The sequence below is a fragment of the Anopheles merus genome, chromosome 3R, assembly GCF_017562075.2.
Source record: "Anopheles merus strain MAF chromosome 3R, AmerM5.1, whole genome shotgun sequence".
Taxonomy (NCBI): domain Eukaryota; kingdom Metazoa; phylum Arthropoda; class Insecta; order Diptera; family Culicidae; genus Anopheles; species Anopheles merus.
Genome location: NC_054084.1, coordinates 22,608,373 through 22,624,228, shown reverse-complemented (window position 1 = coordinate 22,624,228; position 15,856 = coordinate 22,608,373). Strand labels below are relative to the sequence as shown.

At 42.1% G+C, this 15,856-nt stretch overlaps 1 protein-coding gene across 3 annotated transcripts in view; it reads right to left on the bottom strand.

The window, feature by feature from the left end:
- The window catches only part of LOC121597519 (zinc transporter 2-like), a 36,474-nt gene that overhangs the window by 17,027 nt on the left and 3,591 nt on the right, over positions 1 to 15,856 (bottom strand). For all 3 annotated transcript variants that reach the window (XM_041923334.1, XM_041923335.1, XM_041923336.1), the window contains exon 2: positions 15,535 to 15,828. In XM_041923334.1, coding sequence (XP_041779268.1) covers positions 15,535 to 15,569 — 35 coding nt within the window. In that variant the 5' untranslated portion in view covers positions 15,570 to 15,828. The remainder of the gene's footprint in view (positions 1 to 15,534; positions 15,829 to 15,856) is intronic.

Here is a 15,856-nt window from a genome sequence, read left to right as displayed (position 1 = left end):
ACACGCGCGCGCAGATAGACATTTTTATTTTCTACTTCTGATTATTCCATCCACCGATGCTGATGACAACGGACATTTCCAGTTTTAATTTCGTTCGTTCGTTCGTTCGTTCGTTCGCTTGCCCGTTCGCTGCACTGCATTTTCACTGCGCCCACACTCTGCATGACCAATGAACCACGACAAGGATCACGAAGGGAGATAAACAGAGAGAAAGAAAGAGAGAGAGAGGGAGATAGGCTTTCGCAATGACGGTATGTGTCTCATAAATCATTTTAAAACATTAATGAGCACATTCGTTGGTGCATCGGAAAATGGCGAAGAAATCAAATAAATCCAATTACCAAATTCAACAATCGTTTGAATTTTGATGAACTTGCAACACGCAATCACAACAAACGGGCGACTGTAGTGCACAACACAACTCGGCAATGTTTTTTTTTTTTTGCGCACTTCCCCGTATTCGACTTATCTGAGCTTGAGCATTTGGCCACAAATGACACTTTTGCATCAGCACGAGTACGACGACGCTGAGAAGCTGTCGAGCTGTCAACTATTTTAAATTTAATTTGCGTCGCCTATTTTTTTGTAGGTTCGATATTCCATGTTGTTAATTCGCATTTTTTGTGTTTGTGCTTCAGCGCATACGCACCATGGTAGGTAATTTAAACACATTAGCGAACATCAGTCAATCACTGTTGATCGATCATGGTTTGAAAACACATTCACAGGCTTGATGTAAGAGTGCAATGTTGATGTTGATAAATGGGCTCCCCTGAACTGGAATTGGCATTATTTACGGTGAGCGTATTAAAATATTAAATTAATTTTTATTTATTTTTTCAACACTTCTTACAGAAGCTACATTGTTTCATTTATTTTCTTTCATTTTAACAATTGAATAATTCCATACATTGAATAATTCCATATTTACTTGTATTTTTTGGCTTAAATATAATTTTGAATAATATTAAACAAAACGAGAGAGAAAAGGATAAATAATGTTGCATACAGTATAAAATATACTAAAACAGGGGTTTTCACGTAATTTAACTCGTAACTTTCTAATTGTAACAGTTTTATTCAACCTTATTGACATATTTCCACCTTATTGACATAAGTTTTGGAACATCTGTCAAATATTATTTTTGCTTCAGCTTTATGCAACTAAATTCATATGATGGCGTGTTTTAAATCATATGGAAGAACTGAAAAATTCAGAAAGAACAACCCTTAATAGTCTGTTTCTTAAAATTGAAATAAAATGTCAACAATTTAACTATCTTAAGAACTTTAGATGATTCTTTGTTTGATGTATTGAAATTCAGGAGGAAGAATTAAAATTGTATGGAAATGCAAACACAATGGGTGACTGAAGTTGAAAAATATATTGCGGCCGGTGAGTAATGCTGTTTGCTCTGCAAACTGTCTCAGAAAACCCCGTAAGTAGCAAACGTTGTTGTTTCACTGCACCAACAGTAAATTGGAGTTCATTGGTTCTAAAAAACTAAAAATACTAGCACATGAAAAAAACATAGTTGAGCGTGTAAAAATTCAAATTCAACATGTGTAAATAGCTGCGGTTTGATGAACAATTCAACTTTTGACATGTAAACCCCTGTAATTCCGTTTACCGTAGAAACTGGCACAAAACAACTTATAACGCTGGTCACATTGGAAACTGACTAGAAAATCCCTGTTTTTTTCCAGAACAAAATGTTAACTGACATCTATTTTATGTATTTTATGTAGAAAAATTGGGAACTAAACACTTGATTTATTTATTTTTGCTCATTGATTTGTTTTTTTAAAGAACGAAAACGAAGATTGAATTAAAGTTCAAAACTCAACGTTTAATTTGAATTTAGCAAATACTAAATGTCACCAATATTCATTACAAATTCTTCATAAGATTATATAAAAACCATGGTTTTACAGATCCTACACACCTACACAAGATTTCTAATTTTTCAAACCCACCTATATTCTAGTTGTTTATCCTTTCCCATCCCTTTTTCTACACTCGTATGACTATTACCTCTAAAAACAGCAAACACACACATACACCCAGTCCCTGAGTATCTGAATAGCCTCTACTCAACCGAAGGAGGGAGTGAAGCTTTTATGTAGCATCCACTTTCTAGCATTGGAAAGACGCTATCCACTGCCGCCAGATGAAATCTAATGCTCCCGTAATGAGGTTATGAGTCAATCCCATCAGTGTAATGATGCCCGAACGCAGTGCCCGGGCCAACAGGGGGAGGGCTAGCACCATTCAAGTGTCGAGTGCGCTTACAAATTACAGCCCTCCGAAGGATACCCAACGAACGGTGCAGGGGGGTTAGCAAGATCAGACCAACGTGCCTCCGCGCCGTGCGAGCACGGATAGCCCGGGGCAAATATAGCTGGCAGAGCTAAAATACCGAAACCCTCCATAATCAGTGTGAATGTAAAACATCAACGAGCCCTCTGGGGGGCCGTTCGGAAATGGCTTTCAAATGATTTCGCCTTCGGCAAAAAGGGTTGGCCCGGCACTCCCGACCGCTTTCAGCCGCCCGTGATGGTCTGAAAAAGGGAACGAGCTGCCAGTCAGCCAGCACATACGGATTCGGTTTAGCCGAGAGGCTGTGCCCAGGTGGGTTGGCTGGGTGTTGGTTTTTTGGGCACTCTCGGCCCGGAGTCCAGTTTTTGACCCCGAGTCTTATTAGCATTTGTTTAGGATTATCCGAATTTTATACCCTCCAATGGGTCATAAGCGTGAAGTTGGTGCGCTCTTGGGCGACTTACTTTCAAAGGACTTCGAGGTTCGAAATGGTTTGGATGGTGGCATACACACTCAACTTCTTGCAATAAGCAAATTGGTTCTTTAAAAAGCGTGAGAAGCGTGAATTTTAAAATGAGGCTATTTCAATTTAACAGCAGTATGGAGCTGAGCTGTGCAAGCCTTTCTTTAGCGGAATTAATAAAAAATAACTTCTTGTAACATATTTTTCCCCCAAAACAACACCTAATGGCACAGGGAAATCGTCGACCAGCTTGTACACCACCGTAGATAGCGCACACTTACAGATGAATAGAAACATTTGCAGATGCTCACGTTTTATGCTAATGTGTACGTAATCTCGTAAACTAGCAAACCCCATACGATGTCCTTTTTCTTTAGCGTTTCGCACGCCGACGCGTCAAAGGCGGCCACACGTGACCCAACAGCCCTCCCATCCACCAAAGTACCTAAATGGATGCTCCGGCGTTCTCCTGCTGGACGAAAAAGATTGTCAGCTCCGGCGCAGAAAAAGGGGCAAACGACGATTTGAGAACCTCTTGGAAAACTATAAACCTTTTAGTATGATGGGGAACGGTAACGATGGCTCTCCCGGGGTTCGTACGATCCTGGGTCGGTGTTGACAATGGCGACGGACTGGAACACACACCCCCACAAAAATAAAAAAAAAAAACGAATGGAAACAAAACTATTCCTTCAGATATTCATCCCGGCACGGTTTACGATGAAATGATCCATCGAAATCCCACCATTGACCGACTGTTCGAGTGGAGTCAGTTTCGCAGAAGCAATCGAGGGATAGGGGGGAAAGGGATCTCCAAGATACCCACTGCTTTGCTAAGCAAATTTATGAAAATGTAATCAATTTGTTGTAACACGCGTGGAAAGCGTGAGCCGAGTCAGATTATCCACACCGTACTCCGTTGAGCGTCCGAAGCCGATGGTAGTAGGTTAAGGACGGTAGGGATAGTTTTAGCGACCGAGTCCGGCGGTACTTTTTGCCGGCGAGAAAGGATGCGTGGAAACGTGAGATGAATGAATGCGTGTGTTTCGGGTATTGTAAGCATAGTTCGATTTGTTTCGATAGCAAACAAATAGTTTACATAGCGAAACATAGACCATAAAATGCTGTAACGGTTGGGGTAGAGTGTACATGGTTGTGCATGGTGAATGCGTATAACGTTAATCAACAAAAGCGAGATTACTGGAAAATGATAGTTTGTATCAGCGCAAAACACATCACTGGTAATATTTTTGCACAAGAGGTAGAATGCAATTACTGTTCAGCAATTAAAAGAAAATATTGAAAACATATCATACAACAGGAAACAATTATTGCTCATTGTTAGATATTTTACATGCGAGCGATATGCAGAGGTAGTTTACAACTGATCATAATATGAAGCTTATAGTTTTGTTCGCAAATATATTTAGTTCATTTACGCCTATTTATCTTTATGTTCGTATACTTAGGTTAAATTAAGCTTCGAGATGAATTAAAGAAGGGAAAATGTATCGCACTGGGACAAAATACGTTTAAAAGATGATAAGATTTCAAATACTTTTATTGTAAAAATAGCACAAACAGACATGTGAGCCATAGTTCTCTGTTCCTGGATTTAAAATGCAAATGGAAAAACAAATAATCTTACACTGAATTCTTAATAATGGCTGATATACGGAATTAATGTAATACGCATACAGCTTTTGTCTCATCCAGTTTTGAATTTTTATTTATTAATTTATCCACTCGACAAAAAATGCTTTGGTGTATGTTGATCCTTATATATGAATGTTACAACACGAAGAGTAGAAATAGGAATAGATTGAGTTACATTATGTTTGAATTCGTCTGCTGAGCAGTCTGCCTTTGAAAGATAGTATCGAGATGTTAAAATTGAACAGCGTGTAAACCTCATCCTGAGTGATCTGCTCATGGATGTTCAAGAGTCGCCTGATCAATAATTAGTGCGACGACGTGGGATCGCGAGCAGTGGGCATGGGCGTAGTGGTACCATTGGGGTGTATAATTCGAGTTGATGTAGCAGTAAAGGGCTGTTAATATTACCAGTTAGTAAACATGCTATGAATAGGAGCAATTTGACGCCTTTCCTCCAGTTGGTAATGTAAGCTCAAGCAGCATGAGACGATCCTCATAATGTGGATGCTGACTGCCAGGTTCCTATGGTAGTAAGGAAACTGCATAACGAGAGAGTTTATGTTGGATGGATTCCAGTCAATCTGATAGGCGCTAGGTCAATGGCTTCCAGACCAAGCTGGTATACTTGAGCACTGGTCTTACGATGCTGCAGTAGATAGCCTTAACACATGGAGTCCTTAAAGTCTTTTGCTATACGGATAACAAATCCGAGCAGTTGGTTGCTGCGATTGATGACTTCTTCAGTGTGACGGTCAAATAGTAGCTTTGTGTCCAACACAACACCAAGCTCCTTAACATAGTTTGCACATTGGATACAGATTCGGCCGATGCAATAGTTGTAGTGAACGACAGTGGAGATCGGTTAAATGATATCTCTTAACATGTTTCAATACATAGCTTAAGATGGTAACGGGTACACCAGTGGTAAAAGTTACTTAAGTACTACTGAAGTTCTTGGTGATTAGCGTCGTTGAGCACTGTCATAAATAGTTTGACATCACCTGCAAACATAAGGAATTTACCCGACGGGCAGTACGTATGCCAGGTTATTTACAAAGAGTGTGAAGCGTAGTGGACCCAGATTACTGCTCTGGGGTGCACCAGATAACGCGGCGAATGGGCGGGATAAGCTGTTTTGGGATTCTACAGTGTTTGTTCAATGCCAGTCAATTAGTCAAATAGTTAAAAGCCAATCTAATTAAACTGATTGTATGCTTCAATGTTGTTGTGTTCACCATAATCGTTACAGCCATGCAGTCCACTCGAATCCACAGTGAAGTGAATGTACAGCATTATTGAAAAGCTTTTTCGTTCAATAAGTTCTATAAGCCAACAATTAGTTTCGTAAATCTTGTCAACGTTACGCATCAAAACATTTGTTTGGGTAATATCCAAAGGTGAAAGTCGTATCTCCTATAACCCATCAGCAAAGGGTATACACTTGAAGAGTTTGCTTAAGTGCACAGTATTGCCAATCACTTATTTTACCTTTTAATTATTTCATTGCACTATAGATTTCACTCGTCATTGCCGTGCGGTCACGGTATTTATACGATTTGAATGTATTTAAATTCCAAGCAAACGTTAGGCTTACAGACATATGGCAAAAATGTTTGTTTAGAATTTGAAGATCGTAGCTACTTTCATTAATTCGACGGAAGATGTCTTTCGTTTTCTGAGTTCTGAGTTTTCGATTGCTCGAACATAGCTGACTACAACTAATTCGTTTACATTGCCATATTTGTCTAATTACAGTATTTTTACAAATATCACAACAAAGGCCAAATGTGCATCAGTTGCTGATTCACTGAAGTGAAATAATGTTTAAATACCGTATCCAAGAAGAAGCTCACTATGCACTAGTGCAGCTGTTTGATCAAATATTCCCGGAAATGGCAGATTGAGGTTTCAATTAATGTGACCGAATTCCTGTTTTCCCACACTGTAGCATAATTTGTGGATAATGTAACATATGATCATTGGAATTACTTATCCAGTAATCCATTCGATAAAGCATCAACCAAGCATCAGTTATTTCTATCAAAAAGGAATACCCAGAACAATGATCAAACATTCTCACCGCACGAACTCGTACTACAGAGTTCGTGTGTACTTCATTAGTATTATGGAAGCTCCGTCTCACGTCAGGGTGCATGCAGCAGCACTATGAGCACCGTGTCAATGGAATTCCGAAAAAAAAAACTTTACTAGAGCAAACACTCTCCATGTTCCAGTGCCGCCTTACCACCGTTAGTTGACAACTTCCTGTTCACACCAGCACCAACCAGCCAGTCAGCCACCTTTGCCCTCTAGAGATCGAACTGCGGGCCATGCTCAAACCATTCCAGCAGAGCCTGCAGATCTTCTTCCCCTGGACACGCTAAAACTCACGCGATAACCCGTTGACCACGGGACCACATACCAGGCGCGGGCGTTTTTGTGTGTTTCGCTCGGATCTTGTCAACAACAACAAAAACTATACTCCTCGTGAGCGAAGTACCAACCGTTAGCCTGTCTCGACCGAGTTCGCGAACTTTTAATCCATCCTCAAATCCCGCAGAGAGTTTTCCGCAAAACAACTTTGCACGCCCGGGTCAGCAAAAAAAACAGGGAAACGTCCCGGCATGACTCTCGCTCTCTTCGCGTCAAACGCTGCGACTGGTACTAGGTAGAGTGTGCCCTGTCATGTTTCGTGCTGCGTTTGTCCTAAATTAAAAATAACTTTGAAAACTTTGCACGGTTCGGCTTTCACTTCGGCAATCTGCTCCCGGCTGGCGGCGTGTCCATGATATCAGATCCTTGACGTCGCTCGGCTAAAAAGGATTCCCAGCTGACCCGCCACCACCAGCTGACAGTTGCTTCGAACCGAGAGTGAGAGAGAAAAAACTGTCCCCTTCCCCCGAAAAACCAACCGTCCGCAGTGGTAAACGTTGGATAAACGAAACCGGAAGTTGAGATCCGTTGCATTTTGGGTGCCATTTGCCGTTAGCGGTGGCCGGTGTGCTCGGCGATGTCGGGGGTGCTTCCGGGCGTCCTTTTGTTCCCAAGTGTGAACCGCTCGACAGCGAAGCGCGGCGACCCAACGCCCAAGAAAACGGGACGAAAAGTTTCATTTTCATTTACTCATTACATTACTTTGGGACTTACGATACGCGCGGGTGGAAACTTGAGACTTGCTTACCAACCTGGTGACAAAGTGGTGGTGTCGCGAAGGGAAGTGTTGCCCAGAGCGCCCCAGTTGCAGCAAAGTTGATTTCGCTTCGAGTCAACGACGAGAACACTGCGGAATTAGTTCCATCGTAGCAAGTGTGAGTACAATTTGTTGCTTGCCTGGATCCAGTTGGGGCGACCGCAGCGCCTTCAAAAAGTGCACCCGACCGAACGAGTCACTTGACTTGTAGCAGCAGCAGCAGCAGCAGCAGCAGCAGCAGCAGCAGCAGGAGGACTTTCAACGTACGTTCACTCTATATCGATACATCGAAAGTGAACGGCGGCTGAAATGAGTTCTCGGTCGACTCTGTCCCGCTTGGGGAGAACCGGAACCCGTTGCCACTAGCAAACTACTGATGCACTTCGCTTCGGAAACTGCATTTGTCCCATACGTGGGATCGCAGTGGGGGAAGGTGGTACATGAAGCAACGGGCAACTTTTGTGGCATGCAACACGAAATGCTCCACGGTTCTTCACGGTGCGCTCGCACATTTGTGGCCACGGCAACAGGGGCACACTTAATGGATACACGAAACTGTCGTAAACCATTGAAAGGACGTGTTTCGCCTCAGGGAGTTGAATGTACACATTTTTCGTGTATGTTTTCGTGGCACGGGTTGCTGTTTTTTTGCCCCGCCGTGCTATGCCTTTCCTTAGCAATGAAGTCTGTCGTGTTGTGTATCGCTTCGCCCATGTGTAACATGTGGCAAAATGGCTCTGAACAAAGACATTGTTTGTCATTATTGTAACTCGATGTGGTTGACAAAAAAAATAGCAACATCAAGAATGCGAAAGACTATCTAAAATTAATTCCATCATAATGGTGTATCGTACTGAGCTTAACATGGCTCAATAATAGCCATCCAGCAGACCTACCTTGTGTTCTGTTTTAAATTGTATGTGTATTTATGTCAATGTTTTTGTGTTTTATTAAACTTATTTTGTGGTAGCAGCGGTTAAAACATTTAAAGTTTACTGTTTTTTTTAATAAATATTTTTTATACGTAAGATCAAAAGAAAGGTTTTGTTGGTAACAGTTTTCAACAGCAACAATTCAGACTTGTCTAACTAGTCCCACAAACAACCTTTTTGTATTCTCGTATATTGATGATCAACGCCTGAAGGTATGCTATTTGAAATTCTAATGCAAGCATAGGATTATTATCATCATTAATGCCATGAGCCGGTCTCATGGTACAGTCGTCAACTCGTACGCCTTAACAACATGCCCGTCATGGGTTCAAGCCCCAAATAGACCGTGCCGCCATACGTAGGACTGACTATCCTGCTATGGGGGGAAATCAATAAGTCACTGAAAGCCAACCCACAAGTGTGTTGGCAGGCCTTGACCGGCATCGGTTGTTGAGCCAAAGAAGAAGAAGAAGAATGCTATATGACCATTTGTTACCGTCACTTTTTAGTAATCAATTGATCTGCTCAATGTTTTGACGCTTTGCTGAACACACTGAAATATTCAACACGGTTGGGTTCATGAGTGAGGTGAACTTCGAGAAGAATAATTCGATTGAAGGCACAACTCAAGCTCAAATTTACTTTCCGTGCAAATGAAACACATATTTTGGATACTTAAATACCTAAAATTGAGATACTTAGAGTTTGAAGAATTTTTACTGTAGTTTATATCAAGAAATCAAGAAGAAGCAATATTGAATACTAGGCACTTTACTGAATAATGACATAATTTCAGCAATACCAGGTACACTAATGATTTCACGTATGTCATCTTATGTCTTATGTCGCTAATGATTTCACTTCAAGTCCTTAAACAAAGTTTTTTGAAGACTTAAGCCGTTAGGCTTTTTATGCCATCAAACTTATGAAACATATTGAAACTTGTTTTTCATGATTCTACACATTGTTAACTATAAAGAGAAGAAAAGTAAAATCAAATAACTTCCCAGCATCGGCCTAACAATGGTTTTGTAACGGTTGTATTTAGAATAGTCGGCTCCCCAGGTGGCGTCATAACTCAAAAAAAAAATTAATTAAAATCCATCAATATCAATTCGTTCATAATATTATTGTGGCATAACTGTGATATTCGACTAGAAGAGGACGTTTAAGCTACTGAATGTCAAAGTGCACGGTGATACTAGCGTAGTAAAACTAGCGTGTTGTTATTATTCAAACAAATAATACGTTGCCAAGTACTGTCTAGTGAATGGATTACTCGAATTCCTCGAATAGTATCAAAATTTCTAGCAAATTAATAGTTTTCTCGATGGTTTAGCTGAATATCATGGTAATTAGATTTTGTATCTATTTTGGAATATCGGGACATTCGGCATGTCATCAACCGAAGATAATAAGATAAGATAATTATGTTTTGTGTCTATTACCTGTGAATTCTTGATATCATTAACCAAAGACATGAACAATTCGCAGAAATTCATAAAATAAGGCACAAAATCTAATTATCACAATGAACTTCAATAAACCCTTTTGCATTATAGTCTTCTTTGAAAACTTCTTAGAATTTACAATAAATGCAAATGTTATCCAATCCAATTGGTTTACTGCTAATTATCAAAACTGGTGGAATCGATTCGCTTCACAGTACTGGCCAAAGTATAAACGAACCGAACTGTCAAGCTGAATCCTTAAAGAGCAAACTCAACATATTCCGTCAATAGGCAAACTTTGCGAGAGAATTGTAATTATAATTTACTGAACGCGTGCTTAAACGTTCTGCCGCCCAACGCCAAAATCCAACCCACTTCGTATCACTTACAGACCACTGCACTTCCGTTCATCCTCCATTCATCTTCTCATCGGTTTCGTGAGCACGCTTTCGCCCATTCTGCCACCGCCAATTCAACCCTTCCGGCCTGTTCGCGACCCTCCCCGGCCCAAGCGCGTGATGCGGTAGACCCACGCCCTGAGACAGTAGTAGCACATAGTTCCAAAACTTTAATTAATACCCGTGCCGTACGGCGATGCGGTGCGGTTTTGTCGCACAAAGCGTTTGACGCAGCCGTTCGATGGCCGTTGACCGGTGCGCCGTGTTCAATAAGTTTTAATGCGCCAGCAGCACCGTTAGACAGCCGGGGGGGACACCGGGTATATGGGCGGCAAGATCACGGGGGCATCGATGACGGACGGGGTTTGTGCGGCCGCGTGTTTGGCGAGCGTGATTATGTGGTAAGACTTCTGGGCGGTGGTGGGCTGACTTTGGGAATTTGCTTTGCTCTGCGTCTATTGTCTATTTGCATGCTCTGTGTGGGTGTGTGTGTGGGTGTGTGTATGTGTTTATGTGGTCAGCAAAGTTTCAGTCGTATCCGAAATGTGGGGAGGGCCGACGACCCTTTTGCGTGCGAAAGCAGTGCCATCGAGCTGCTGCGAGAGTCCATTCGAAGGAACAGCCAGCGGCCGTGGAAGCTTCAATGGAAAGCTTCTCTTCCCGCTATCGACGAATAACGAAACTTTCTAATGACTTCTTGATGTGCAGCAGTGTTTGAAGTACTGCCCGGGAAGTACTCAAAGTGGTTGGATTAAATCGCACCGAAACCCGACCCCACGACGACTATGGGTGGTGGCCAACATATACAACAAAAAGGAGCAAAAAGCAGCAACATCAACAACCATACGTACTACTGCAGCACTTGAACAACAACAACAAAAACAACAACAACCACTACGACTACTGTAAGGTCAGTCAGGTTTAGATTATGCACCAAGCGTTCGCATATCGCTGTACCTAACCCCCAGCAGGAGCTCCGTTTGCTTGATGAGGAAAATAAAATGAAGAAAAGTTGGGTCTATTTTTTGCTGCTGTTGTTGTTCTGTTACCCTGCCAATCCCTTTCCTTCACCTGTGTGTGCATGCCGTGTGTGTGCATGCAGTTGAAGAGAGAAAAAATCATCCCAGTGGGCGTTGCATCCGTGCCGATAGATTTACGAGTTCAGCTTTTGTTTCGCAACAACCCTCCATCCACCTAACCACCGAGAGGAGAGGAGAGCTCAGTTTTGATGAACTGGTCTCCTTTAGTTTTGTTCGTTTGGTGAGGTTTTTTTTCATTCTCTCTCTCTCTCTCTCACTCTATACATGTTTAAGGTACATATCAACGAGGAAAGCTTGCTTTCTGGGCGAAGGTGTTCAAGGATGTATGGATAAGTGCATTACCTCGATGGTATTAGTGCTGCAGGCATTAGTGGCGCAGTATGGCCCGGCTACCGGTGCTGCTTCTGACGGTTGTGTTTTATTCTACAGCATAATTACAGCACGCGCATCGAGACACAGGCCGCGCGTGCTGAAGTGTTTTGGATTTTCTCCGATTCAGCTATCAGTTTGCTGCAGTTTTGCCAGTAATTAATGCCTTTGCCATTGCATTACAGGCGGTCCTCCTTTGCTTCGGTGTGAAGGTCGTGGGTGGATGTTGGCGGGTTTGTTGATCCTCTTTCATGGCAGCCTCGTAGTTAGAAGAAGCGAAATCTCTTTCCCTTTAAAGGAGCCGAAACGTAGAGGAGCGTGGTGCCGAAATGGTCGGATGGAGCGAAATATTCATATGTATTTCTATAAAATATTAAATAAGGCCGGTCTGGTGGTACAGCCGTCAACTCTAACGACTCAATAACAAGCTCATCAGAAAGCATTAAATACAACATATGATATACAACATTAACGTTTGATACCTTATTTTCTTTGCAATAAATGAATAAACGAAGAATTCAAATTTATACTCCATGTTATTATGATGGTCTAGCAAACGAACTTTAGTGTGTATTTACCAAATAGAGAAAAAAATTAAGTGTTTCCAGACTTTTTCTTCTTCACAATTTACAATTTTTTCTTCATTTGCGCTACAACCATTGTCGGTCCAGGCCTGCCTGTATCACTAGTGGACTTGGCTTACAGTGACTTATTGATTACCCATTGCAGGATAGTCAGTCCTGTCTATGAGAACACGGCTCATTCGGGCCTTGAAACCATGACGGGCATGTCTTTTAGTTATATTAGCTGATGCCTATACCACGAGATCGGTCAGTGTCTCCAAACACATAACATTTATTATGTCATTAAAAACCGTTTCAATAGTGTTAGCTATTGTAATCAATATGTCTAAAAATTGGGGCCTATTGGTCCACCTACTCAGAAGCCTTTTTGACAGAAGATGTGTATGTGTATGAAGCTGTAGACTGTAATGGCAACAATGGTTGATAGGTAGAGGTATGTTTTCAACGAGGGTTGAATTCATTAAAATAGTATCTGTAACCTAGTTGGATAGGGACCTAGGGACCGAGCATCCTGAAGAAAGGTTGTAGACCGCTCTATCGTGAGCAGAGCAGCAATAGAGTGAAAGAGCGAACCTAGTTGCCAACTAAAAATCAACAAACAACTTTGCAATAATTGGCGTTAAAAGAACATGGTTATAGTGTATAGTTATTATACTAAATAATAAATCTTTAGTATTCCAAGATAAATTTTCTTACATTTTTAAGATATACTTGTCCGATTAATGGGTAATATAAATAAATATATGAAAAGAGAACAGGCAAATGCGACTCCTAAATCTCAAGCGTGACATTTTAAGGATTTTTATAATTGTTCAGTTTTTATACAGATAATCCATTTTTTTAGATACTGCTGTTAGTTTCATTTCATAAATAAAGTTTGACTGCATCAATTACTGTCTAAACGCCTGCGTTAAGTTATTTACTTGAAGAAATACAGAGCAAAAGCATTAACATGGCCAGTTTGCCTCATGTTCCCTTACTATCGCTTGGAAAATGGTAGCCGCCGCTGCAGCTACTACTTACAATCGTTGTACAGGTAAAGGCCTTCAGGTGTGTTCCTTTTTTACTAGAGAACCACCCACCTCTCTCTGTGGGCTCAAATCGTACACCTGGCGTAGCCTTCACCAGTGGGACTGTTATATATACGCCTCGTCATAGGCGTACGATGTATGTAACACTCAGCCCAATACCATCTCTACGAGCTAATTCACTAGCCATTAATCAACGTTTCGAATCGAAAAGACGTACTCGTAGCACCAAATGCTCACTCGGTATGGAGGTCACACGCTGTCCAACTTGAGGGAGGGGAAAATACTTAAAGCAATACTGCAGTACGCTCTTCTTCTTCAAGAAGAACAGCCAGAATTCCTACAGAATCAGACAGAAATAAAATTGAATCCCATTCTTTACGGCAAACCAACGACGACACCGGTTTGAAGAACGGACCGAAGATCTTGCACAACCATCAGATTCGTCGGTTTCTGCGCGTGTGTGTGTGTGTTTTCTCCAGGTGTATAGCAAGGTTTTGAAAACGCTGTGATTGACCGATTGGCCGCATCAAACCGTACAGCTACGGACACGTTTCCCGTTCCCCACAGCTCCACTGACTAGAAAGAAACCCCAAAAAGCGCCCCAAAAGTTCAGCTCCAAAGCACGCGAGGAACGTAGGTATCTTTGTAGTAGCTGGATAGCAGCGCTTACAACGCTGTTTCGCACACTGCCGACTGCTTGCTGACTTTTAAAGTGATTGGCCACGGCAGCACCGTCAAGAATGTTTGATTAATCAATTATCAAGCTTGATAAGGATTTTCGGGCAACGAGTTGTCGAGCAACGGTGTTGGATCTCGTGCGGCTTTTCGTGCTCAGTTTTGTAGTACCTTCGTTCTGGTGGATTGATTGATTTTTGGACGCTTTAAAAATTCTGCCTCCCGTTTGCACTTTAATTCTGGGGAATGTGTTGCATTTGAGATTATTGTTTAAGTACATAATTATTTCCCAAATACAATTAATTTGACCACAAATTCTAAAGAAAAAAAACAAGATAATAATCAAAGAAATGTACACCATATTGTTGTTTCCCTTAAGAAATGAAACTTTAATTCCTTTGAATCCCATAATTGATTTCAATTCTCTTAGAGGTGTTCGCACACGAGCTTTAAAAATTTAATATCATAGAATTCATCGCAATCAATTAATTAATGCACAGAAATGTAACTGAATTTTAAAAACCCTTCTACCGAGAGTTGCGAACGCGCTTCGTAGGCATGCTAGATTTCCCTGGTTCTCCGAATTGTTGCCTCATTTCGAGAAACAGAATTTCTAATCAATTACCGATTTACACCGACCACACTGAGTGCATCCCCAATTTTCCAAACCCCTCCCCTATCTTACAACCGTTTAGCTTCTGGTGGTGCATTTGAGTAAATGGAATTTTCAAGGAATTTCTATTTATAAAACCAAACGACCCCTAGCAGACATGCTTCTCCACCCCATTACAGGTGTAGCGAGAAACCAGCCGGCTCAGCCATTAGCGCAAAAAGCCCCCTTTTGTGCCGGTAGCAGTGAAAATCAAATCATAACCGCTACCAAAGTCCGAAATCGCACGGCGTGGCGCGAACTTCCACGGCCGACCGTTCACCCAGCCCTAGCCGGCCAGGCCATGTCCGTCCGCGGCTTCCCTTTAATGAAAATCAATCACCGATACACCACCATCGCCACCGCGCACACTTGCCGCAACTATAATTCAGGCGCGCGCGCGCGCGAGCAAACGGAAACAATTTTCGCAACTTCATCCCCTCCCCCCCCCCACGATGACCCAACGCGGGCCCACGAAAATACCTCCGGTGTTCGGCGAAAAGTTTACCGACCATCAAATCTGGGAAATTTTACCTTTGACTTCTAGGGAAGCACACCCGCCGCACACGGAACCAATCGATACGGAAGGACTCAAGCGGAACCGGCGAACCCGTCCGCGATGCGGCCATTCCAGGAGCCAACATTCCGCTTCCGAACGCGCCCGGGCTTTAACTCTCGGGCTTGCCTACACTCGTTAATTAAAATTTATTTATTTACAACTATTCAAATACTGCCGCCGCCGCCGCCGCCCGATGGGTTTGGGTTTGAAAACTTACATAACCAACGGTTGCTTCTGCTGGTCCTTGTCCATGGTTAACACCGCTCTTCAGCCTTCAGCACGCCAAATCCTTCCGATGCACGATGACGTACGGGCACGTCCCGGTGTACGCGGAATTGTATGAGCAGATTATGGTCCAGTTTCGTGTGTCAAACTCACATGTGGTATACACGTACAATACAATCACTGTCACACAACAACACTCACGTATACGTTACAGTAACAGTCACAGAACAACACTAAGTATTAACGGCATAACGGCACTACACCTATCACAACTTGCTTACACTGGCTGTATGGACCGTTTGGTAGGCATGAAA